The sequence below is a fragment of the Linepithema humile genome, chromosome 8, assembly GCF_040581485.1.
Source record: "Linepithema humile isolate Giens D197 chromosome 8, Lhum_UNIL_v1.0, whole genome shotgun sequence".
NCBI classification, from domain to species: Eukaryota; Metazoa; Arthropoda; class Insecta; order Hymenoptera; family Formicidae; genus Linepithema; species Linepithema humile.
The window spans coordinates 6,830,909-6,858,760 of record NC_090135.1 but is presented as its reverse complement, the minus strand read 5'-3'; the positions used below and the strand labels follow the sequence as shown (position 1 = coordinate 6,858,760).

The following is a 27,852-nucleotide window of genomic DNA, read 5'->3' as shown; positions in this document are numbered from 1 at the left end:
GCTTTTTTATTTTTAAAGCTACTTAATTTTTTATTATGAAAGAGAATCGAAGCGACATCCGTGCAATGTATACGGAGTACGGATGAAAAATATAACGTGCTCTCGGTTTTTTAATCGATAATTTAATTAATAAAAAATAATTTTTAAAATTTATTTTATCGAAATCAAATAAGTACATATTTAAAACTGATAAATACAAATTTTTTTACATATTTGACATATGCGTTTTTGTAATGAAGAACTCGCTACTAATATATTATATATATATATATATGGAAACGAGTTTCAAGTTATTCAAGAATTAGCATTCCGCGATGCTAGTGATTTTCAGTGAATCGAATTGTACTGGGAATCACGACGACGAGTTCTGGGTGAATGGAGGTTTCATGCCTCGTCAATCCCACGAGCGAGCCGGGGTTTCGAGCCGCGTGCCTCCACGTTATACGAACCCATCACGTACGCGTGCACTGTGGCCTACCGAGACGATTCTTGTCTCGCACAATGGTCAGACTAAGTTATTACGTCGCGCCTCCCTTCGGTGAGACCACGGTCAAGGTGTCGAGGCTTGTACACGATTATAATCTCCGTACGTGGTCTTCATTATACAAGTATTAACTACTGATGACACTCTTGCACAATACGGTTATTCAACAGACGAGCAGCGGTATGCACACGCGATAATTAAACGTATAATGAGATGACTTATTGTCGGCCACTAGAAACTGGTTATTCGATATCGGGAATGCCGTAACAGGAAACGCGGCGAGAGAAAGGTGTTTGCTGCGTGGACAATCACCGTCAATTCGGCTCTTTCCCGGAGCCAATAAAGACTTATTCCATCTTTTGAACGGTCGATCAAGTCTAACGACGATACGCACCAAAAACTAAACAACTGTTTTTTTGCCGCGCTAGCACTAGCATTTCCTCCGCTTCTTCTCGGTCCAGCGGTGATCGATAAATTACCGTCGGCGAACTAACGGGACGATCATTGAGTGCGTACGACCGGGAGATGCTGGCAAAAAGTCGCGACGCATTTCGACGGTGGTAACGGAGAATTGCAACGTGATGAAGCACAATGATCTCAGCATTCGACATTGCCGATCTTGCCGATTTTCGACACTCGTTTCTTATCAGTTCAAGATCGAAGCGCAAGAGATCGCGAATTTTCTCTCAAAAGAAGCAGCGAGACTCATCTAATAAATCTCGCATAGCAAGATAATGTTCCGCATCGCAGATAAAAACGCTGTTTCGAATAAAACACGTAGTACAAAGCCGCACGGAAGTGAATCGGCTAAGACGCGCTTCTCTAAGGCCTCTCTCGACGCACACCTGAAACGCGGATCCTAAATCAATCTTGGCCACGCAGAAGAAGGACGACGTGGGAGTTTATCGGTATCAACAATAAACGCATCTTCCTTCGAATATAATTTCCGCGCGCGAGATTTATACGTTCTCCGACCACTCTCTCGCAATCGAGGACAGAGGATCGCGCGTATATATACACATATATGTCTCGAGGAGTTGCGGGGAGTCATTATGTAAGTCAACGTACCGCCGAGTCCTTCCGTTTCCTCTCCGTGTCGTTCCCTCTTTCCCCACCCCCCCTCCGCCCGCCCGCGATTGTCCCGTTCCCTCCTCGAGGGCGACCTTCTCGGTGCCTCTCGGAATATCTCGACCTGACCCGTCCCTTTTTCCACGTCTGTGCGCATATGCGCGCGTACGATATTAAAGATAGCAGGAGAACGCGGAGCTATTGCGCTTGTGTTATGAAATCATTCCCGGCGGCCTTGCCTCGCGAAAGTTCATTACCATCAACCGCACACGCTCCGATGAACACCTGGCACCGCAGCCGGCCTCTAGTGTATTGCGTGCACGAAATTCTGCATTACGCATCCCTCCAAGGTCGCGGTTTCCTTCACCGCACGTTCGCCGCATTCGCCGAGCGAGTCTCTTCGCATGCTGATGAAAAAAATGATGGAATAATTTTATCCTTTGTTGTGCGAGATGAAAAGACCCCCATCACGTCCGATGACGGGATTTTCCTCCACCTCGGGACTCATCCCGAGCGCGAAGCGCTCGGAAGTTACGCAACTCACTATCCGGCGGTTAATTTCGTCGAAAGAATTTCAGATTACCGGGGACGAGCCAAAGAAATCGATGCTATTCGTTTGCATGCGGCGCGACCGTTAATGTCAATGTCATGGATATCTGAAAGGTAATGTTGTAGAAACCTGGCCGACCGGTTCTGGCGTAATACGCGCCGCAGTGTTTCTAGCGTGGGGCACTCTTTCGAGGACAATCATAAATTGTATCCACCCAATCGCGGGATCGAGTTCATTACCATTTCCTACATTATGAGGCGAGTTCGCATGCCGTTAGGTCCGGTAATGAGAATGATTCCTGGACTCGTTTCCGATAAAGAAGCTCGAAATTCCCGGAGCGCGGGAATGTCTCACGGGCGTGTGTACGGGCGAGGATCCGGCGGACATTAAACGCGACATTTTACCGCGCGACGTTGTTTCAGATATCGCCCTTGGAAATTATGCCTCGGGAAAGCGGAACAGTCATTTTCCAAAACAGATTAACGCGACCGATGTCACGCTGACGTTGCACCCACGCGTTCCGTTATACCCTTCGTCGGATGACCGCCGCTGACCTCAGCATCTCAGTAAGTAGTCAAGAAGGTACACACAGACGAGAAAGAGAGAGAGAGAGAGAGAGAGAGAGAGAGAGAGAAAGAGAGTGAAAGAGATGTAGAGAGAAGAGCTGAGAGGACAAGGGAGTGGAGTCCTCTTACGACGTACCGGTTACAACGGATCCTTTCTATACCCTCTTATTTCGCGCGAGCTCTTCCTCGTCTGAATTGGCGGCGCGGAATTTATTCGCGCTCGCTATCAAAAACGCATTAGGTCGAGTTACCTCAAAAACCCTCATTATTTTCGTGCCGCACTCTCGTGCACAGGACTCCACAATGAATACATACATCTCGGACGGGAGAGAGAAGGACTTGCGATTAATATGAATTCGATTTAATCGCGATATTGAGAGAAGAAAATTCGAATATTCTCCTCGGACGTATGGAAGTCCTTCGCCGGAGATTTATGGATCAGCTTGTATAAATACATCACGCGAGAGATATTTATTTAATACGCGCGTAACTGTACGCGGTCTCACGTCACATATATCTCGGCGGATTTTTGTACACCCCGAGCCGCGCGCTATGCCGTCCCGATTCTCCTCCGCGTGGCGCAACGCGGCGGGAGAGAGAGAGAGAGAGAGAGAGAGAGTTTGATGATACTTGACGATAACGACACTTTGCCAGGCATTAAGCATAAATATGGAACGCCAGGGGTCAGGTGCGACTCGGTGGACGTAGACCGTAAGTTGCGAACGGTGAGATACGCGGTCAGTGACATCCCGATGCAGGCAGGCCGATTGACTGCTCCTCAGGGCTTACAGGTTTGACCAGAATTCAGCATTGCGTGGATGCAACCGCGAAGGAATCGCTACGCGCGGGAATCTGTGTGTCGAGATGCATTTTTTTTTTCCTTTGTCTAACCTCAAATTTAGATCATTTCCGGGCGAGACTTTCAAATTAGCTCCTCCGCTTACTAATGAAATAAATCTTTCGTCGTGCTTTCTTTCTTTTATTATTCTTTTTTTTTTCGTCGTTGACATAAGGAATGATCTATATAAACTTTAAACGAGAAAGGCAAAGAAACGCGAGAATGTACAGAACTCACGAAGCGTGCATGTACCGATCAAATATTTACCCTAAGTTCCAGCCAAAAATTAAGCAATTACTTAGGAATTTCGATAATTACAATTATTTAGAATCCGCTTTGATGCATATAATACTTTGCCGACTGTTGTATTTTCGATCGTGTGTAATAACAAAATCACAATCGTGCAAATCGCCAATCAGATGTAACAATTTGATGCGAACACAAGAAATAACAAGTGGCGAGAGTTGCTCGTAATTTCCCGCTGTAATGCTATCCGATACATCAAGCGATTCCGATTATCTCGAAACGGCAGATCCGAGAGAAGAAAGTTACTGCTACGCGCGTGGTGATACAACACAACGGATAAACGTTTTTACAGTGAAAACCTGTTGCCTATCGAAGTCGGCAATGTTCCTGATTTCCTTTGAATGCGAGCGTCTCGCAAGTGCCCGGCTCTGTCCCGAAGAAGATACATAATCCAGTAAAACTTGTCCGTTGTCTGATGGATCGCCGGTGATCGAGCACGTCGATCTCGATCGTCCTTGCTGCCTGCTCGAGAAAAGCTCGAGAAGCAAAAAGGATACAAGCGCGCGCGAGAAAGAGTCACAGAATCGCCTAGCGATTTCCGAGGAAAAAAAAAAAAAAAAAGAGAGGGGGAGAAGATACGCCGGGTGAGTCGCGGAATTCAATCGATCCCGTCCGTTTAACCACACCTGCTCTTCGCTGAAGCACCGACGGCCGATTGATGAAGGGAAGAGGCAAAACTGACGCATCCTCAATAAGCCTTCATTGACGATGCAACGTTTTTGCACGCCGTCGTGACCGTAGTATCATGCTTTTCCGAGAACGCTCCTCTATCGATCGATCGATCGATCGTCGTGAGCGCCGATATGTGCGAAATAGGTTCGTCTTCTTTGTGTTCTCTCCGACCACAAGATATGAAATTACTTTCTCGGATAACGAATTACAAGAGCGATGAGTTTTTTTCTCTCTCGATCTCGGGATGCATTTTGCGGTCGATTGCGACGCAGTTTATCTATGTTTTTCTTTCGCAAAAAAAAAAAAAAAAAAAAATTGTGACACGAGCGACGATAATTTCAGTGTCATTTCAACTGGATCGCCGCGTTCCGATATCCGTACCGGGATTCGATAGGTCCAGACGTACCGTTTGAAACCCGCTCGACGCAAAGGGAAGGAGTTCACGTGATACTTCGCGGAACGAGGCTCACGATAGGAAGGAGGCGACCGATCGCCTGAAGGCGACCCGAGAGTAGTTGAAGAACGAATATGGTGTGCCAAGTCCATGGGAAAGCACCTTGGGCCCCGACACGACCGGTGCCAGAGGTGAGCATTATGAGGTAATGCTCTCCCCGTCGCCAGAGAGGGAGGGAGACACGCGGATAGGTTCGACGGCCTGACAGAACGTGGCTCGCTCATTCAAACATTGGCCGGCCGACTCTGCGTTAGTCACACCAGACGGTACAAGAAAGACGATCGCGGAAGTGTTCGTCCCGTCTCTCGACTCTGGTTTTCAGAAATTAATTTCAACTCATGGCGCACACAATGCACGCTCGATTTAGGCCTTTCTATCGCGTCTCCTTTATAATCTCGAGAAATGACGCGGCACTTAAGTCCATCTATCGCGAGAGACCTTAATAGAATCGCTCCTTTTCTGTCTTAAAAAAATATACACTCCATCATAAATACTTGCAAAAATATTTGAGTTGCGAAAAAACATTCCTCGTATTTATTACTTTTACTCTCCTCCGGTCTCTCTTACCGCAATATTCAGCTTCTTACCGGCGTTTCGCAGAATGTAAAAAGGATAAACACAAGATCGGCGGTAGCAAAAACGTATTTTTACGATTCCAGCGTATTTTGCTACATTTATGACAGGATACGCATCGACTTGTAGCATGCCGCAAGTAGAAATAATCCGATCCCGTCTTCGGGTGAGCGAAAATATTTCTTGCCCGTCTGCCTCCTATTTCCTCGTGGGAGTCCGCGCGTTCACGGTCTCTCTATCAAATAAATGGCTCACGTTTTGTACGGTGGCTCAAGCGTGTCCGAGGCGTTGAAGCCAGTCGAAAGAAAAGGAGATAGAAGCGCATCGAGGCATTTCTGCAAAAACTCACCAGAATGCGTGGATCGTGACGCCAGCAGTAGGACGGCGGCCAGCCAGAGGATAATCCCGCGTCTACAAAGCGCGGCGTTCAACGCCGACATGTCGGCACTCTTCTTCCGTACCCTGCAACACGTAAATGATGCTTTCGTTAGCTTGTATTATCCGTGCGCGAACGCAAACTAAGCTCCGATCTCTTGCGCGGCCACATCAGAGTCATCACAATATAAAATAATCCAGTCTTTACAAAATTTATTAAACAGATAAAACCAAATGATATTGTTTGATGATTAATTAATAATACGGGGCATCTTCACAAAAATGTTTTCATTTAAATTTCATTAAAATTCGCTTCGTTTAATCAAGCATTTGATAGTCATCAATTGCTAACGAACGATATTAAAGTATCTCAATGTAAACATCAATGGCGCCTGATTCATTATGTCACGAATGCGATTGTTCCGGACCGCTCAAGCCGGAGTTTAAATCTACTCAGACAGCTTTGCGAATTTTTTTCACCTTATCTGCATACGCGTGAAAGTATAACGAGCTATTGTACGCTTATCTATTCCATCATGACGCAGCTCAAAGCTATGTCTATCTCGTCACGTGGCATTCTACCACGTAACTGATGCCGTGATCTAACAGCTGTGCGGGCACGGTAGCCGCGCTTGGAATCGAGCCAGATGCACTTTTGCACTTTGACCGATCTTTTCTTCTTTTTTTTTAATGAATTTATGTACCGTGCACGAAGCGACCTCATTCACCACTGAATATAATATATTAACTGAATTGTCCATCGCGCTGTCTATTTATAGCCGGCACCACGAGGCGTCTCTAGAAAGAGTTGGTCGATTAAATTCTAGCGCGGGAGAGTTAATCAGCGCTGGTAGAATCAGCCCGAGGTACAATGTATCATCGTGTCAGAGTCAAGGCGCGAAATTTGCAACGCGAGAAAACATCTGACGCATTCGCGTCGCGGCAGGAGGCTAAATGCGATTCGTCCGTCTACCTGGAGCGTGAGCCGGCGTTGAGAGGCGTGGGTGCGTGGGAATGAGCACGCGTGTTTGCTCAACCCTCCTCCATTCGTGTCGCTGGCCAGCGCGGATGGTTCAGAGCCCGCTGGCCCGATAAGGAGAAGGGCGCGCGAAAAAGCGCGAGCAACAAAAAGTTTGCAATAAACCGCTTAATTTTTAAGCAAGGGCCATAAAATTGACCAACGGCGCGTTTACGTTCCCTTCGTTCCGGAGCGCGGGAAAAGGAAGGAAGGAACGAAGGAAGGAAGGAAGGAAGGAAGGAAGGGGGTAACCGACGATCGTATCTGCGGGTTCCTGACCGAAAGAAATTACTTAGAAGCACTGACTTAGCCGGTAAATGCGATAGGAGGAGGAGGAGATGGCGGAAAAATAAGAATTCTCCGGACAGGAAGAAAAGGAGGACTTTGGCGAAGCCGGCGGCGCATACCAACCGCGCGACAGCGGCCTAATACAAAGCGGTACCGAGATAAAAGAGAGAAGTGCGCAAGCGCGCGTATGTAGTTTCTCTTCTACCTGTCGACTTCATCTTTTCCCCTACGTATATTCCTCTGCTGCCACTCTTCCCCTGGCAACATCCACCGGCAGCTCATTGTAGTTCAGAGGAGGAGATGGCGAAGAAGAAGAAGAAGAAGAAGAAGAAGAAGAAGAAGAAGCGATGCGAGAGCCGCGACACCTAAACTCGCGCTCGCTCGTTAACGTCCGTTTCATGCTAGCCGCGCAATAAATTACATTCCGGCCGATCGTAATGAATCTCGCGCCAATGGATAAATCTGCGAGATATTTCTACGCGATGCGAGACGCGTCGGCGCGGCACGGCGCGGACCCCGCGATGCGCTGAGGTTCTCCTGCGAAGCAACGGGGACCCTTACGTCATTGCGTATTCACGGTACGGCCCATTGAACAGGGGAATTCGGTGAATGGATATGAGCGCATACCGTCAATACACGCGTACACCTCTACACCTTCTCAGTTGAAATGCTCAGGGTCGGATCGCCGTGAAAAAGGCATTCGCTTGCGAATTCCTTCCGCGAACTTGCCGAGTGAAATGCGCACTGTTCGAGCTGTCGTTGTAACGTCTTCCATTCGCGGTGATAATCCGTTCGTAACGTCTAAATTTGCACGGTTGCATTCTTATTCCTCTTATTTGCTTCCGCCGTACGCTGTGCTCGAAGTATTTAAAAATTATTCAACACAAAATTAAGGGATGTGTTTTGCAGCTTAAATATTATTTCTATGATTTTTAGACGAAATACGTAACAAACAGAAAATGCTAAAATTGAAAGGAATTAAAAGAGTGCCTAATAGCTCAGCGATCAATTAGTCTTTCTTAATTTTTACGTCTCCATTTTTTCCGCGAACTACAGTGGCTCGCGATAAGACCGCATTGCTCTCGTATCACGTTTCGGTGCGTGAGCGCGTGTGTGTGACACCCAGAAACGATGTGTTTGCAACCCAGAAACGACACACCCGTGGCGACGCGTTGTGAATGGAAATATCGGTCTGGCTGTGGCCCGGCTCCACCTGTCTTTGTCTTTCTCTTTCTCTCTTCGCCACGGCACGATCGGCATTCCCGTCGATTCACCCTGATTCGTCGCGAGGTGCATTACTTTCCATCTTGCTCGTTCAGGATCGGGCGGCGGTAGGCGCGTCCGTCGAACCGAGACTAATTCCACTTGCGCTCTCGATACGGCCGCGCCGCGACGGAAGGCACCGTGTCTTCGGATGCATGCGTTTATAAAGCGCGACGCGCATCCGAGTGTATCGTTTGCAGACGGCGGTTGGTGGCGTCGCGTCCGTACCGGCGCGCGGCACGTTTGTCGCCAATAAATTAACGTTCGATCTGGTCGTAATTGTCGGCGATGACGTCTTCCGGTTACAGCACGCGCGCGATCATCGATCGTACGTGCTATGTATGTACGTGCTGGAAACCATTGACTCTCCGGACCCTCTTAACTCGTGGCTCGAGTGCCCGCTCGTAACGGGACCCACTCTTCTCCGAGTCGCCAATTATAATTTACTATGGTTTTACGTGAGATTACTCAAAATATAGAGAGGCATTTTTCGATCTGCACACGATTGCGCAACAATTCTGCCGTTCAAACACAATATTTCGTAATATTTAATTTTAAAAATATCGCAACTTTTTTCCTATGATAGATATTTCGTGTTTGTATATCGATTTTATTTAGAGAGAATTATTATAAAGAATATCCATTGAAAGTGACATAACTTCTCAACGTCGAAGAATTACATATTCCGAAGAACGCATAATTTACGATCAATGTCTTTGACTCGTTTCGAATAAACGTATACATTAACGAGTTTAAGTATTCCATGCAGCCACGCGCAATTTGCGTTTCAATTGTAACAATCGCGAAAATTTTTCTATTTTTTAACGCACTACACGTTTGTTCAAGCGTCGCCAAAAACAGTTTACGCGAGTAAAAATAGCATCGAACAAACTGCATCGTCAACGGAATCGAAGCGAAGAGAGGCACGATTTTACTTTCACGCTCACGATGAAATTATGTTGGACAAAACTGAGAAAAGCGAGCAACTACCTGCCGACAACAACAACTAGAGCGATTCGTGCTCACGCCGAAGTAACGCAAACACCTCCGCTCTAATTAATCCACTAATTAATGCATCATAATTATCCCGCGAGTGATTAACGTGCGAGCGTAATACGCTCGCGCTGAAGTAACCATTTCGCCGACTAATAACAATAACGATCGCTATCGAGCGCCTGCGACCGCAACGGTATCCCTTTTCACGATGCGAAATTTCCAACCACCAATGGCCAACTATTCATTGAATTGTGAATAGCGGCAAATTAATTATTATTAGCATTCGCGCTGTATATTGGCGGCCGGTGCCAGCCGGGCCGCGACGTTAGGTCGGGTTCAAAGGCTAGTCCGCCTTGTCCGCGCTTGGAAACAGGATGGCAACGATAACGATCGTGAGGGGGGAGGAGCGCCGCTTGCCGAGATAACAGCCGGTCGTGCGATAATTGCGGCAGCATAGGAGTTTGGCTTAAAGAGAGGCGCAGCTAGGTGCACCCACAGACCCGACACAGAGGCCGGGGTGCAGGCTGGTGGCAGAGGTTCCGTTACAGCCCGGAGGCTGCGTTCGTTCACCATTACCGTGGAACGCGGAATATGATTACCTTCACCTGGGAAGAAACTCCTTATACTACGAGCGGCGAAGGGGACCGTGGGCGAAGCTCGCGTCGTGGATACCGTGTCCCGGTTTTACTCGGCCGTTCGCTAATCAGATTGCAGCTAGTCGGATCGACCGACTTTTCGCGAGGGAGACGCATCGCCGCCGCCGCGCAGGAGCGGCTCGGCGGCTTAAATCTGCATACAGAGCGATTGAGCGCGGTATTTCAGCTCGACTCGTCGTCGTCGGCACGCGTCGGCTAATTTGATCACGCGTCTCGCGCGACGCGCATTATGCAAATCCACGGTTCGATAACCAGCGGTGTGCAACGTGGTCGGAGGAGCGGAAACTGATCGCGCGATCGCGCGAGGTATCAATTTATATGGGTGTAAGAAGCTGCTTAATCTTGCAGTCGTACCTTTTCAGCCGTCGGGTTCTCGAAACGTTCAGTTAAAAATTCTGAAATTGATTTGTACAATTGCGATATTGTTTTATTTACGATGTCCCGCGCGAGTAATGACGCGGTTAACAATTTATGACAACAAATGCTCCGGCGACTGAAAGCGCGTACTTCCGGCAAGGTGGTACTTGGTTCGCGTAGGGTATCGTACGAGTCGAGGAATGAATAACGGACCTGTCCGCCTCTCGTAAAAGGGATATCCGATGCTCGAGCCGCCGACGTGCTGCTTCATCTTCTTTGAGGACTAGGCGAGTTTCGACGACTAAAAACCCGATAATTGACAGCGCGAGTACTAGTTCATCTCGAGCGCTTTATTGGCATAACAGTATGCCGGTCTGGCGTGCATTAATAATGCCTTTGTCGTGTCCTTGAGAGAGATGTAGAAACGAACACGTATCGCTATGTCTATATTGAATTTAAAGCTAGAAATCAGGATAGAGATTTTACAGCTCGCATCTCGATTTCTTATTTATATTAAATTAATAAAAAAGGTCTGCTTGTTTCTTATTAAAGTGAACCACGTAGAAAAAGAAACGAATGGCTCTCTCGGGAAATCTAATATCTTAAGATGCACAAATAAAGCTTTGATTAATGCGAAAGGAAGACAACGCTATCGATAAAATCGGCAAGCCGAGAAAATAAACGAGGAATCTTTGGGCGAGTATAAAATTACATAGCCGCGTACAAAGAAAATCGTGAGAGACACGAGCTCTCCACTTCGTTGCCGGTACTGTACGATGATCTCTGGTCCTTAGCGGGACACGGTGCAACAGTCGTAATTTCAGTTCCGTTAATAGGAAAGGCGCTTTGAATGCCGGCGCGGAGGAAGTTGGTGGAAGGATCGCGCAGGACGAATCCGCGTGTGGTATCTGATGCGGCGAGTCCCGACAAACGAGCGAAAGAAGCGCGCGGGCTCGGAACGACTGTCCACGAACACGGCGCACGTTTTTCAGCTTATGAGTGCAAACGCCGGGCGGGAGGAGGAGGAGGAGGAGGTGGAGGGGAAATCGAAAGGATCGCGGGATCAAAGAGGCGGGTCGATAGCGTATCACGCGCGACTCGATAGCGTATGACTCCATGCGAATTACAGAACGAATAATGCCTTCTTCGCGGAACGATCAAGTTCCGCGCGGCGCGATCCCGCTATCATTAGAAATATTTCTAACCCGCGCTCTCTGTACGACCCTGAGAACTCTACCACGGTTGATTATGGCAATTAGCGGAAACGCCCACGCTTCCCCCCATTTTTTTTCTTCTCTCTCTCTCTCTCTCTTTCTTTGTCTTTTGCCTATATACGCCGCGGTCGCACACCGAGTTTGGCACGCGAGGAAATCCTCGTGTTCTGTCGGTCCTGGAGGTGACTTCCGCGTGCCAAGAACTGAACAGTCTCAGAGCGCGGCGACAGGCGAGGATCTTGTTATACGATCATCAGCGGGCAATCCGACTTGAGACCCGACCGTTGCCGTTTGAAGGAGTCCTCGAGAAATCGCGTCACGGGCACTGATTCTAGCGAAGCGTGTACTGTATAAATTTCCTGCGTATATTATTTGCGTATTGCGCACACGTCGAATCTCTAGCGGATTATCTCTCAGCGAGGTCGCATGTCCTTCATAATCACGCGGTGGCCATCGTGGAAATTTCGCAACAAGGCTGCGCGAAGCGGTCATTATCGCGCGGCGCGGGGCTCCGGCGCGCACAGAACACCGAATACCCGTGGTCGTGTTTGGAGTTCCCCGAAGCGATTATATTGCGAGTTAAGGGACTATCGGGTATTCATTACGCCTAATGACCTCTCCCAGGCGCGCGCGCGCGGCCCGGCTCGGCTCGGCGCGGCGCGGCGCGCCGTGTGCTTTTGGGCACGAACGATGGTACGTGAGGCGGCGGCACGAGGAGAGAAGATACTCTCGGAACAACGGGGTTCGATTACTCAGGGCCTCGGCGTTCACACGAGGGTGTTCTCGAGCAACAGGTCAGCAACATGTACACGGCCTCTATTTATAGACCTACCTGAGCTAGAATTACGCGCCGCGCAGGATAAACCACCCGGACTCCTCGTGTTCCCCCGCGAATTGAACGGCGCAACCCTCGCCCATATTAGGAGCGTTCGCATCGCATCGGGTCGGCGGATCGCATCTTGCCTGCCGCCGATCTCCGCGAATTTCGCGCAATTACACGTTTTATCGGTCGGTTTCTGCGAATAAGGAAAATGTAAAGCCCGTTCTCCACCGCGGAACCTTTTCAATTGCTGATTCAACGATGACTCACGGACTCTTTGCGAGTTGCGGTTGAATTCTTTTATTATTGCTACGGGATATTTTTTGATCCGATTTTATTGGGTCTCGAGATTCGGAGAAAGGTATTCAAAGCCAAGCGGCTTTGCTTTGGCTGTAGCAATAACTTGGGATTAAAGTTAGATTTTAATTTTATACAATTAGTAATAAATTATTCTTCGCGTACTTCAAAATAATCGAAACGAGAAAACACGATAAAAATCGGATAAAATGCATTAAACATTCCTCGCTGGAATATAAAAATACTCTCGGCGTATCGATTAATCGGTTTTTACGTAATAGTTCCGTTTATCCGATTTTTCGGCGATGTCAACCGTTCGACCGTGCTATGAGAAACTTCAGAACCCATTGCGGCACAGATTGTATAGGTACTCCCTACCATCTACTAGTCGCGATTGAAACGTCCCCTCGCTGTCGATCGATTGATCGGCCAATCATTCCATCGATCGCCGGTTTGCTCGGCAGCACGTAATAACGCGCATTACCGCAAGATGCGCCTGTTTCATCGATATCGTAATACCCCATAGAAAGACGCATCTTCCTCGCCCACAGCCTTGCTAGATACGCATCTTCCTCAATTTTCTCCGCTTCTTACTTTATTCCGCCTAAACACGCAGCGAATAAATAAATAAATGTACGTTTGTATCATTTAAAAAGATCCTACGTTCACACTTTTTAATACGTTAGCACCTTGCAACGAATAATTGCATGAATTAATTCATATTAATTTTTGTAATGTTTTAATTAATGTTTCGTAATGTTGTCATTAACGTTTTTTAGATTTATGTTTTTTTTTTTTTTTTTTTTACAACAAAATAATTACATGATTACAAGTAACCGGCTTGTTTAAGTAGATTTCATCGCAAATCACGTGATTAGCATAAGAATTCAGTCGTAAAATGCCGTTAGCAGTTGCTAATCTTGATAGAGCATGTTAAATATTATATATGCAATCGAAACGCATCGCCTATTCCGAGCGGACGAGCTTTAAACATGCTCCCTTTCAAACTCCTTTTCATAGTTTTATATTTGCTCGCCACTGCAACGTACACCATGAGATCTTGCCACTTTGCAATTAACTAAACATTATTACCGCGCGTATAACTCGACTCCGAGTTGCTTGCAATTCCTTGCGTTATGGGCACCCAGCTCTCTGCCTGCGTATCTCCAGCGTATATCGTATAAAAAAAAATTAAAGTGTAATCTCATGTTCCTCGTTCGCTCGTCATGCTTCCGAGCTTCTTAGTTGGTACGAAATCGACGTACTTACACGGTGTTCTCCATTTTCCCCCTCATGCTGGAAAAATTTACGCGAGGCTAAGCAGCTTCCGTTTCCCTCTCATTTTATTTTCTCTTTCTGCGGTACTTAAACTCTCTGTTTATATCAAAGTTATCTATTTTCTTCTTATCGCCTTTTTTTCTTTATTTGTATAATTTAATTATGTTTGTATTTTTTTTTCAAAGTGCAATATATTAAAGCTAATATTCAATTTTTAACGCCCTATCCTCCTCTTTTTTTTTTTTTTTTTTTTACTGTTGACAAGTAATTTTATGATGCTGCTTTCTTCTCTACATTGATAATCTTTTCCTGTTTGTTGCGCCATTTGCTCACGAACGGGTCCTTTGAGAGCAAACCAACGGAGCTGGCGGCAAGTTTCCAGCGAGAAATGCCACGCTCGTGTAAACACGAGGAAGGCCTCGGGAATGCAACGACTTCTTCACGGATAATCCATAAGTGGCTGTTTTGTCCGGCACGTAGCGCCCATTCTTGCACCGCGTTTTCATTACGCGTACACTCCACTGCTAAATGTTGTTTCCGCGAAGGTGGTCACGCGATGTTTAAGATATTATCGAAGTCTCTTGCACACGCCATACATTGGTTCTTCGTTTCGCCGACTAAAAGTCTATTAAATTTTGATGGAATAGATGTGTTATCGCGACAAGAGCCGGAATTAAAATGGAAATTTAAAGAAATTATCCGGTCTCCTCTGATATATATATATATATTATAACGCGATTTATGAATGGTATGCGCAAGCGCGCGCGGTAAAAGGATATGAATTATTAGTCTCATACTTTCGTTGCGATGGGGCAATTACGTCGATCGAGGAGTGCATTAACCATGAATTACCGCGAAGTAAGAAGTTCACGTGAGATTGAAAGCTAATGTGCGTAGTAAATTATTATGACAGAGAGTAATTGTTAATCAAAGATTGCGAGCGGAATGGTGTCGCCATCACATTTATCGGCAGGAAGATCGTCGCGAATAATCATAAAGTTTAGGGCGCGTTCGATCGCGCCACTTCGCATCAGACCGCGTAATAACAGGAAGACACGCCACGATCACGGTAATTAAAACACGGTACGTTATAATCTTCAGCCCATTAAAGCCCATCAATTATGCGCGTGCCCTTCCCTCAACGAGTAGCGAGTCCCTCGGCGGAGGTGCTCGTCTGCCAAGTGCATAATTCAAGATGATGCTCTCTCGCGATAATGGCCGCCGAGATGAACCAATGAGTTGATAGATTCCTGGAAAGGCGCACGCGATTTAATGGACCAGTCGAAAATTCCAACGCGCTTCTCGATTAGAATTTTTTTGCATCCTCGGAACCAGCCGGCTTAATCACGTCCTCGCGATGATCCTTTTGCTCACGATCGCGCGATCGTGGGCAAATTTTCAAGCGAGTTACACGCTGCGGCGCATCGCATCGATGAATATGTAACGCGCCATCGTAATTACGTGGGGCGATAAAGGGGCGAAAGGAGGTGGAGAACAATATCTTCGATCTCGAGATTCCGAACGCTCAACAACGGTATCCACTTAATTACCGTACGAACATAATCGCGGCCGTTTAATCAAACGTATATATAATATTGCCAACAGAAACCAGTACATCCTGTTAACAGTAAGCCCGCCGGCGAAGTAGCGAAATTCAATTAATCCCGTGTATTCTTTCTAGCGTTCGTTGTATCGAACAGCATCTCGATACCGATAAACGAGTGATATATTATGCGGCGGATGTGATGAAAAATCGCTTCTGCAGCGAGGACGGAGAAACAATGCTGCGGGTAAATCTAACCGAAGGCGTGGTAACACGATGAACTGCATTAACATAACAGACGTTTCGAGCCTCGGGCGTTGAAGAAGCAAATTGATACTCTTTCTTATTTCTATTCTTATCTCTCTCTCTCTCTCTCTCTCTCAAAATGATTTCACACATGTTCGAATACTTGGCGAATAAATAAGGAACGTAATTCCGCGAGTCCGCTATCTTTCCGTTCTGTTAATCATTCTCTGATTTCCTCGCAAGGCTGACGAGGATTCACCTCGAGCCGAATCGAATGCCGCGCGGATATACAGATTAATAATGCCCGATTATTCCCGCGCTCGAGCAACTCTCTCTTCCTTCCTCCGTTCGCATTTTCGTTAAAAGCCGGTTCTCGCCCGGCTATCCGCCACCGCCGCCGCCGCCGCCGCCGCGATATTATTGGTTGCTACAGCCTAGCCACAATCTCAAGGAGCGGCGGAAGTCGCCCGTTATGAGGAGCACCGGTGATTAATTATTATGCAAACTAGCGGTACCGACATTCCCCGTCCTATCCAAGCGGGCAGAAGATGCCCGATGCCACCGCCGCTCGGTATTCCAGCAGCGCAGCGGAGCCGCTGCTCCGCTCGAGCTTTCATCGCCCGGTCGCCCAACGCTACCATCAATCCATCGCGTGACGTTAGCCCCACTGTGGTTAGGCGTCATTTCGCACCTATCAAATGAGAAGTTCTCCGGCGCGAGTGGCAGGTCCGCCGATAATCGGCGCGAAGCCGCTGCTCCAAATAGCACGGCAAAGTGGTATGATAATTGTCGCGGCCAGAAATAAGACGTATTAGATGTATGTAAATACGTTGTCTGGCACCGCTATCGCTGGAATTTGCCGCCGTCACTCTTCTAGATTAGGGTGACGCGTATATACCGGAATGTGATCGAGCGTATCCGGAAGAAAATACACTTTACCGTTTACAACAGCGCTTTACGATAGCTTATAATGCCATGAGATATATAAAATGTATTTTTCGCATCTTATCTTTATCGCGACGTATGAAGATAAAGCCTTTTTATCTCTCTCGTAACATATTCTACGCAGGACCGCGGAATATCAAACTTGTACGATTGTTTGTACACGCCACAACCTACGATGATTTCGGAATGTCCCGACTGGGACGTCTCTCGTTCCACGGTGGATTAGTTCGCGGCGCTCTCAACAGTATCTTAACGTCTTCTCGAATCTTGATGAAGTATAGTGGGAGGATTGAGGAGAGCGCGAACGACCAAACGAGTAAGTAATTGCAAATATTTGCCGACACGCGCTCGCGCCGCGTGGATCGAATGCGGAAATTGTCAGCCGTGAGCGAGAGACTTGCCAGATTTATACGGCAAATAATTGCCGAATATAACGAGCCGACGCGCGTAACATAAATATGTCTTTCACGTGCGGTGCAATAATTATCAACAGATGTCGATAACGCCGATGTTGATGCAAAGCGTATAGACTTCATAAACTCGCGCGTCCCATAACTCGCGTGGAAAATAGTAAAAGCGGCTGGCGAACCGGACGCGCCTATGGTTATTACCGTAATAATTTTCGCGGGGATCTCATTCCCGCTTAATCCTACGTCGCATACGCGGCGCTATCCGGTGCGCTTCTCGGGCGCTCGTAATTAATATTCCCGCGCAGAAATCCGGAAATCACGGTTGCGTTTCACGCGAAAGTCAGCCCTATACAATGCCGCCGTCGTCGTTGCGGTTGGCTTTTTAAAGCATACGCGAGCCTGTCCGGCTACTGCCCTTAAATACTGCCTATCTCGACACGCCGGCTACGCCCAGCGCGGAATCTCATGCAAATACGCCGCGGTGCGTCGCGTGTACATAGGTCCTGGAGTAATTACAATAATAATAGCAGTCATAACAGCGCGTCCCCGCGCAGGACGAGCGTACGACGACGACGGCGAGAGAAATGGCCGCGCGTGGGAGCGAGAAGCCTCTCTTTCCTTCATCCCTCGATGCGCTTGTGTACACATCGGGAAACTCTCGAAGCTGGTGTTCGTCGCCGGCGCAAGGCGCTGTTTGCCTTGCGTTTACACGGAATCCCCTGAAACACAGCCGAGTTTGCTTTAGGCGCGGCGCGATGCGACGCGGCAGCGCGCCGCGCGCACCGTATGTAAGCCGGAAAAGCGAGCCCTTTAACAAGCCGGGGTGCCGTGTCACTTAGCGAGGAATCGACGTTAAGTAAACACCAATACGCCATGGGAAGGTTTTTCTCTTCCGCCGCACGGTGGAAGCGTTCCGCGCCGGCGAATGTTTGCCTCTGAAAAAAATTGCGAACGCGAGAGATAATTGATAAAGCGTGTGTGCTTGGCGAACAATACGGAAACATTACGATCGCAGATTTGTCAGATACCGCCGCCACGGTGAATGATTCGGGAAATCCCGGGAGGGTAAGTCCTCGGCGAGCAGATTCCGCGTAACGTCGAGGTGAAGGAACTGTAATGATCACAGTGCGGGGGCAGGAGGTGAGTTTAAAGAAACGGTGATTCTGTCTCCTGCCAGACGGACACGCGGACGCGCACCTGCGCCAGCCCGGGCTTTACCGAAGTAACGCGCTCGATGGCCTTAGCGAGTCACGGTAGAGTCCGTTTTCTTGTACGAGATTTCCAGATCGCGTACGAGACGTCCCGACTAGGAAACCAGTACAAGGAAGTAGTAGGACGATCACTGGGAGATTCTCAAGTTCTAGGAAGCGCTCGCGAGTGTGTGCAAAAGTCCGGAGAACGTGTCGCGATTTTTATTAACCGCTCAGCGGCTTACGCTCGCGTAACGGGGGATTAAAGTAAGCTACTTAAATCAAATTGTTTCGTCGCGACGAGCAAAAAACAAGACTTTATGACGTAATAATTTTACAAGGTGACGCGAATAAAATTCACGGGCAAAAAATCAACGCTTTGCAGAAAATCGAAAGACTAATCGGAGACAAATTTCGAAACAAGAAAGAAATATATTTTTCACGAATCAACCTCGCGCGTTCGTTCGTAGATTCAGTCGCGGACGCAGCCCCAAGTAGCGGAGGATCGACGAAGCAAAAAAGCACGACGACTATGTCAGGCCGGTGCTCGAGTCACACAACGGAATGTCATTGCGATCCGTGATTGAGTGCAGGGGGACACCTTGCCCGTATAAATAGTCCCGGCGGTGAGGTTGCCGGCAGGCAACCCGGCTGCACGCCAGTAAAGATCACTTCTTCTTGTCCGGCGGGACAAGGCGCGCGGGAAATAATGTAACGACGGAGCGAACCGGATGCGAGGACCACGAGGAGGCGCAACCCGCCCAGCGCAGTTGCCAGCGGAGTTGTCTTACCCGGTGTAGACGGCGAAGATACGATCTCCGCCGACTTCTGGTCGGTCGGTCGCGGGCTCACCTTCGACGGCGGGACGACAAATGCTGCGCGGCGACGACGCTCCCGCACGCTCGTCACAGCCTTGGAACGGCGATAATCACCCACGAAACGGCACGTCGTTAAGCCGCGGACGGTTTCGTGACGAACTTTATCATTGCTCGCTCCACCGGCGCATCTCACCGCCGTCGATATGCTAATAATGGGGAAACATCATCCACGTCGCGTACTTGTAATAACGATTAAAAGCGCGCCTGATTGCCGAGAGAGGATATCCCGGATGGTCTAACGGTGGGAATCGCATCCATATGAAGATTACTGATATCTCAGAAGATGGAGCGGATTGATGCTGCAACGTCGGCCAATTGCTAGGTACATCCTCAATGATCCTTAATTACGATAAGAGATCATTGCTGCGATATGTACCTGCGACCGGCGAGTGCGTGTCTGCAATTGGAAATGAAACGATGATATTTCTATGTGGCTCGACATTCCGGACCCGCGACCGTCGCGTCCCTTTTCGCTCGAGACGCGGAAGAATCTCTCCCTCCCGTGGCATCTTTCCGCTTCGATATCCTTCCGAGGCGATCTTTGCCTCCCCGCGGGAACCCCATCGCGCGCCGGTCCGCTCATTGTGCGTGCGTCGTCAGCTGGACGCGGCCTATCGAGGAAAGGCTAGAAAATGTAGCGAGACGAAACGAAATAGGACAAAACAAACGAGAGAGAGAGAGAGAGTACGCGCGGCTCGGTGGTGGCGTAGCAGCGGGAGCGCGGCGGAGGAAGAGGAAACGAAGGGAAGCGAACGAGAGAGGAAGGCGCGCTGCTACTCTTCATACGTTCGAGATAGAACGACCGAGGAGGAGCTCGCAGTCTGTTACTATCTTATTACAAGGCTCCGTAAATGGTCTTCATCAAGGTGAGGCCGTGTTCCACTAGGCCGGCGTTTCCTCCCGCCGCTCCCACCCTTCTTTCCTTCATCCTCGCCCCCTTTCCCTCGTCCTTTTTCTCTTTCTTTCTCCCCCTCGCTCTGCCCTCGGCGTTCGTCACGGCGACGGAGGAGTTGGCGAAACCGGCGCGGACTGAAGAAACCGTGGAAGACTCCTCTCGCCACGAGAGAGAGAGAGAGAGAGAGAGAGAGAGAAAGAATGAGAAGGTGGTTCGACGTTATTAATCTCGGAATGGCCGTCACGCGCAACGACGGTCGTGGCTCAGCCGCGCATCGGGATAGATAGATCGAGGGTACCGACGCCGTGACTTCCAGAGTTCATTCTTCACGGTCGGACGAGTTTCGCCTATATACCACTGCCGGACGATTAACGATTGTGCTCGTTAAGTTCCTTTTCCTCCGGGAATGAGCAGCTGATCGGAGATACTAGACAAAGTGTCGCGAGCATCCCCTTTGTCGAAGACGAATGATACCAATGGTTTCATCGTCGCGAGCGAATGTCTTGACGAGGTCACGAGAATACATTGATAACGGCAAAAAGTGTGCGAAAGTTGTCGAAATTTTTTGAACAGTTTGAGCTTCTCTTCCAAAATTTCAAATATCGACCGTTTAAATTGAACTATAAATTCTGTTCCATTATTTATCCGAAAGTTAATTTAAAGTCGCCCGTTCTCAATTTATAAACGACACGTCGTTATCGAAGAAATTAGAACGTGACGTTACATCATTTTCAATTAATCCGCTCTGCGGAATCGGCTTTCGGCTGCCGCGCAACAGGATAATCGTGCGAATGTACCGACAACAATCGTAGGAAGTTGTGGGTAGGCGAGGACCGCGAGCATTTAGGAGCGACGGCGCTGCGGGGATTTCCCGTGCGTCACGCACAGTCACGCTCTACTTTTTCGCCAGTGGATCGGCGATGGGTCTGTTTTTTTTTTTTTTTTTCTCCTCGCATTCCTCACAGATGCTCGAACATCGAGCGTTGCGATAATACGATCGTGCCGAATTAGCCGGCTAATTGTCAACCGCGCCGGTAACGAAGAGCGCAGGACAACGCGGCTGTGTGCCAGGACGGAAAATTTACCGTTACCGTGCAAGAACCTGATTACTAATGGAGATTAATTCTCGATCGGGCAGACGTTAACCGCTCCTCCTCTCCCAAGTACGGCCGTGAGAGAGTAATCGCGCGCGATATGAACGGACACACCGGCGGCAACCTGCTAGCGAGCCGCCGCTACCGCGGCGATCTACATAGTATATCGGTCGATATCTCACGGTTACGTAGCATTCGTTAGTATTCTCGCGGTATATGTATTCGCGCAGTGCCCATCCGCCTTGTCGTCGCCCATAATTTATCGCTACTGGGTCAGCGCGGATGTTACGAATTATTTGGCGGATAAGCCGAGTCGCGTGCGCTCGTATTCGCGACCTGTCCCTGTTTGTATGCTGATTCACGGGGAGAAAGGATATGTCGCACGAAAGAAAGAACGACGACGAGGCGCGTGTCGCGAAGAAAAAAAAGACAGACAGGTCACCGACCGGTTGCCAATGACAATTCCGACGCATCGGCCGACAGGTATTCCGACATTATTAACGGAACTGGGTCAACGGTTCACTAACCACAAAACTGAATTACCTTCATTTTTGTTTACGATGAGATACGACCATCCCTAAAGTGGTACAAATTGTCGACTGCTCGAATCGATTATACAATCTCGAAACGACACAAATCTTTATTATTAAATAGAGTTTTTTTTTTTAATATATACATAATATTTAATATTTCAATTCTCGTGACAATTACTTTCCGTTTTGTAAAGTTTTCGAAAAATAGTATATTTCAGAATATCTTTATCAAAAAAAAAAAAAGAGGCAAGATAAAAATTTGCCATTTTTATCAGTATTTTATCGTACCTTTTTATTAGGATGTTTAACTTTGTCAGCCTTAATCGTGCTTATAAAATGACATTTTATCGCGATCCCTGCGAAATTATGAAGAACAAAAGTGGAATGGAATCTAGCTGGAATTGAACGAGCTGGAAAACGGAACCGCGCCTATATCGATTGACGTTCTGAAAACCGTTCGTGCGGTCGTGCATGGGAGGAGTTCGAAGGCGAGCGTGGGGACGATTCGTGCGCGCATTGAAATTCCCTCCGATCTCGCGGGACCGAGTAGCCGATTTTTATCGAGTACACGGCTGGTTACCGGGCAGAACTCATAAACCGCATTCGATATCGGAGAAACGGTCAAACGCGCGCGGAATAAAAAATCCTTGACCGCGCCGGGCGTATTCGCGATATCTCGATTGGACGAGAGAGAAACTGTTCGGAAACGTCAATGAGCGAAATGAAGTGACGGGAATGCCGTCGGTAAGCGTCGAAAAAAAAAAAAAAAAAAAAAAATGAACGAACGGTTCGCATATAATTATGCTGAATGGTCGATCGAATGTGTCAGAGGTGAAAATTCCTGTTGCACATCGCGGTAACGTGACAACCGTGATAGGTCAGAGCTCTCATGCATAATGCTGAAATTTGCGCGTGTCTAGAGTAATGTGTCACACTTTGTTGTGCAAATAACGGAGAGCGGATAATTTATCATCCACATCCCGCGAATATGTCCAGCTTGATTTATTGATCGATGGTACGTCGAATGCATTTTACCAAATCAAATTTTTAAAACAGCACCTCTGCACATTCTTATTTCGTCTGTCCGTCCGCGGAGAGCGCCGGGGTCAACGTCCCAGGGATTTCGATCGTTTCACCAAAGCGATCGCTAAATTCAGCAAAAGTATCCGATTTCTACGGTATTGTCCTACGTGACCGAAGAACTGATGCGTTCGATTGAATCCGCGGGCTCATTTCACGCGCTGTAGGAGCGAGTCGATGTACTCGGTATTTTTATACGCGTTGCTTGTAACGCGCTATTCTCTTATAATCCGAGACCGTCGGCCGTCAGAGTTTGTCTCTCGGTCGCCTTTTTTTCTCCATAATAACGCTCTATATCGGGACGATTATCGGCTCACTACACCCGATCGATCGATCGCTTTGAGTGTCACATGAAGCGTCGTCATTCAAAGTCCAGTGATGGCTACGGTCCGACACGCGCTTCGTTCTTTTGAAACTTATTGTAGCATGTGCTCGTGACAAATACATGTTCACTTCTCTTGTTTTTACCGTTTCATGAATATCCGTGCGATTCGAGCACTCGGTCAAGCGTGGAACCTAAAATAGGCCTGACGAAAGCACGCACGACATTTCACGGATCATTTAACGATACTAATGCTATTTTGATATTTTAAACGATATTTACATATTTACTTGATTTGTATGTTTATGCACTTAATGATAAAATTATGAGCTCTTAATTCAATTTTACGAATTATTTGATTATTTGATTTCACAAATTATTATCAGTAGTTTTCAAAATATAATTTATATATAAAAACGGTGAGCATATCAACCAAAAAATAAATACTTTTTTTTGTTAAATAACAGCAGCACAGTTCCACACAGAACGAATAATCGAACTGTTCAGTTCAAGCAGCAGAATAGAACTGATTTTTACCCTACCAATACTTGTTTTGCTTAATTCTACCAGTTGGGCAAGTCCAAAAATCTTGGGAATTCCAATTTGGGAATTCTAAGATACGAGAATAAAGGTTTATTTGGGTTCATGCATTGTTAACGCAACAATGACCGTATTATACCTGCACGTAAGGATTAACACTTGCCGCTTCGACCAGCAGCTACCTATTGCAGGCTGTAACCGTCAATTTTACAAATTTTTTAATGAAAATTTCAGGAAATGTAGTTTAAAGATTATATCATCGAATAAAAATATTTTTAAAAAATCGATTTTTTTGACCCACCTATAAGTGTAGCCCCTTAAATAAAAACAGCATTTATCAAAATAAAAATGAAAGAAATATTAAATTGGAAATAGACAAAGTTTTTATGTATTGAAAAAAATAATACGCTCAAATCAAAACAGGTAAAACTCGAGGCAAAGCGGTTGAAATGTAGGTAACAGTACCAATGCATTAAGAAAATAGCGAGTGTCGTGCAAACAAGTTGTGTGACATAGCAGTGCTGGCTGAGCTGATCACAAAATAATCATCTGCATGTTTAAAGACGCCCTGGCGTTTATGTGAACGGACAAACTTCGGATTCTCTTTCCGGTTGTTGCCCTCCCTAGATCGCGTGTCTACGGTCGTTTCCTATTTACACTCCATTACCACGTTTTATTTTCGTCGTCTTGTCTAACAAGCGCGCGAGCATCACTATAGGCATAAAAGTTGATCTTACTAATTAAAGCTTAATAATGAATACTTTGATGTACTTTTCTGTAGAGTTTCTATTTTTTTTTTTTTTTTAATGCAATTTGTTTTTACAAAAAGATTTCTTTCGCAACTTTTTATCTTTTAATATTGAATGACTTATTTGTTGCTGATTAAATTTCATAAAAATAATATTAATACAAAGATCATTCGAAAACGATTTTTATACTATTTATCTGCAAAATTTTGCAAACAGCGCAATGTGCATTTAAACTTAACGATTAATCATACATGTGATGTTAAGTGACAAGAGGATAAGATCGTGAGAAAAGCGTTCCTTTTGATGTTCAGCATTACGGTAGCGATGCGAATATCTAAGTCTGTGGTTCTGGCAAATTACCGCGAATCGGTATACAACATCGCACTTAGTTGCGAAAATTGCAACATTATTACGGTCGATATGCAGAGTTAACTGTTCATCGGAAACTTCGTGTTTCCGCTGAAAAGCGATTTAATATATCACGCCCGTTGATCGCGATAGGCGAACTATCGGACGTACGTCGACCGTGACGGATTCGCGTCCGTTCTTTTTTTTTTTTTTCGCAAAGAACAAGATTGCTTCGTGCTGACGAGAATGTGCGGCGCACCGTCTGGAAAATAGCAACAATCGATCGCGAATGTAACAGCAACAGCACGTTGCACGTTGCACGTGTTCGAAGGAGGCGCCTCGTCATGCAGAATTTCAAGATCGTCGTCGCCGCCGTGGTTGTCGTCGTCGTCTTTGTCGCCGTATGGTTTCCATGAGATTGAGAGAAGAATTCGATCCGCCACAGGAATGTCCCGTTTATTCACATGCATCTCTCTCCGTCATCGTCGCGAAGAACGCAGTTCTGTTCCGACGGATGTACAAAGCGGACTCCATAGATTCCTCTATTTTACATTTTTCGTCTCTCTTACTGTGCCGTTCTCGCGCGTCGAGCACGCGGTCCATTATTCCAATCTTCGGTATTTCTATGGCTCATTATGTAGGACCGCGCGACCTCCTTTAAATTCTCCCGGAATAGCCGTTTAGAAATCGATATACTTTCGGCTATTAATTCCGCGCAAAAGCGTCGCGAAGAATTTGCCTGTTCCGCAAAAAATATTTTTGCGAAATATTTTGCATTTCGCTAGAAAAATTCGAATTAATCTTGGGCAAAGGGAAGCGAAAGGAATTTTGCACAATACTCGATACAATTTTGTACAGATCTATTTTAATTGACGAAATTTCGTAGCACAGTGCTGCGAACACCGCATAATTTTTTTTCCGGATATCGCGGATATATTCAGGATCCTGCGTGTCCTCCGGATTGGAACGGAGGCCTCCTTGGTATTCACGCATCGGCGGTGTTTGGCTCGGTATTCAGACACTGTCTCTTAATTGTACGAGGTGTTCGTGCACGTCGGACTATCCTTCGCGATTGCAAGTCGACATGCATACCTATTATAGGCGGACTTGAATTATTTAGGCACCGACCGGTCCTCTGGAATTAGCTCTCGGTCCATTTTCATGCGCGAAACGTGAGAAAAGAATTATTCCTATAATCGTTCTCCCTGCTTTAATTTTTCTCTCGCCAATGAATCGATACACGCGAACAAATTTGCATTAAACCGGCCAATCGTCCTTTACCGATTACATATTAATGAAATTGCCGTGCTCTCGTTAACGAAATGACTTAACCAAAGACTGATTACTGATTTAACTTTACGTTTATAACAAAAGTGACAAAAATATTTTTGAAACAATTGAAAGAGATATTCTAGATTGTTGAATCTCATTGATCTTAAGGATGAATAATCTTTTCTAATTCTCGTAAAGAACTCTACGTGCCTCGTCGAGCAAACGAGTCACACGTAATAAACAGAATCTTATCACTAGCAACACAGAGAGGTAAAGAGATTCTCCGTGCAGAAAGTTACTTCACTCTTTTACCCTTCTAAAGCAACGAATGGAATGTCCGAAATTTCTGCGCAAATTTCTACATCTTTTTCACGGTGCACACTTCAGGGTCGGGACATTCCTTTGGCGGTGCACATCATCACAGTCCGTAAAATCCACGACGACAATGACAACGACGACGACGACGACGACGACGACGACGACGACGACGACGACGACGACGACGACGATAAAAGCGCATCACAGTCGCGTACAACCGAATCACTGATCTTGATCACTTGCTCGAGCAGCCCCGGCTTCGTCACTTGTTCACCCTCAGCGACCGGCCGCGAAGAGACCGGCACTAAATATTCTTCACGATCACTTACCTATCCAGCACGGTCGTCGACGACGGACGACCTTGACGGCTCGATGCGGCGGCGTGGTCCCCTCTCGATGCACGATCGACGATTTAGTTAAATTCGCACCGTGTCGGACGCGAGTCAGCCGCAGATTAACGTTTATTAATGTGCCCGCTCGGGAGCCGCGATGCGACGATCGTCTTTCAAAGGGGACACGAGCTCTTCTCTCGCACCCTCCGGCGTGTGCGAGCGCAGAGCTTACTCTCTCCTTCTCTCTCTCTTCTCTCTTTCCCTCTCTCTCTCTCTCTCTTGCTCTCTTTAGCTGGCCCCTTAAAATCACCGCAACACCACACCGAACAGAAGTGAACTACTCGTGCGCCGCCGGTTCACGGTACCTTAAATACCTTGGCAGCCGCGCCGCCACCGCCACCGCCGCCGCCGCCGCCTGCCGCCGCCGCCGCCGCCGATACCGCCGCCGCCGCAGCGTAGCGCAGCGCACCACCGCCACCACCGTGCGCGTCGTGCGGCCCCTACCTCAAACTCGCCCCACGCCGCGCGAGCGGATTGGCGGGGGAGCAGCGCGAGGCGATGTGTACCCGCAGGCTACACACCGGAGCATCCTCTCTTTTTCTCCCATTCTCGCTCCCTCTCGCGTGCGCTTCCTCTTCTACTCTATTTCGTTTCCTCTTTCTCGTTCTCTTTCACGTCGCCTCTTCCTCGCTCCATCTCTCCTCCGCCCCTCTTCCGCGCACTTCACATCTTTCCCTTTTTCGTCCCTCCCCCCCCCCCCTCTCTTCTCCTTTTTCTCAGCGTTCGGCCACCAACGGCACGTCCGCAGGACTCTAGCGCGTGCAACATTCTGGGTTTCGGCGCGAGACGGAGAGATACTTTTTTTTCTTGCCCCCACGTTTTCCCGCTTCTCGGCAGCGTCCTCGGCTGTCCGACTCGCGGATGGATGTATGCAGATTGCGTTGGACGCGTCGGGTGTCATCGGCGAGCAGAGTGCGGACCGTCAGTCGTGATAGCCGGCAGAGAGAAACAGGACGATGAGGAGAACACCGGTCGGTCGCCGCGCCGCTGGACCAGTGATGCGCAAGCGTGAGTGCGCATAAGC

At 47.5% G+C, this 27,852-nt stretch overlaps 1 protein-coding gene across 1 annotated transcript in view; it reads right to left on the bottom strand.

The window, feature by feature from the left end:
- Window positions 1-27,139, bottom strand: part of tnc (tenectin) — a 40,195-nt gene extending 13,056 nt beyond the window's left edge. The window contains exons 1-2 of the mRNA XM_012376792.2: window positions 26,766-27,139; window positions 5,861-5,973 (exon numbers count right to left, since the gene is read on the bottom strand). Of these exons, the coding sequence (XP_012232215.2) occupies window positions 5,861-5,951 (91 nt within the window). The 5' untranslated portion in view covers window positions 5,952-5,973; window positions 26,766-27,139. The remainder of the gene's footprint in view (window positions 1-5,860; window positions 5,974-26,765) is intronic.
- Window positions 27,140-27,852: the final 713 nt, after the last annotated feature.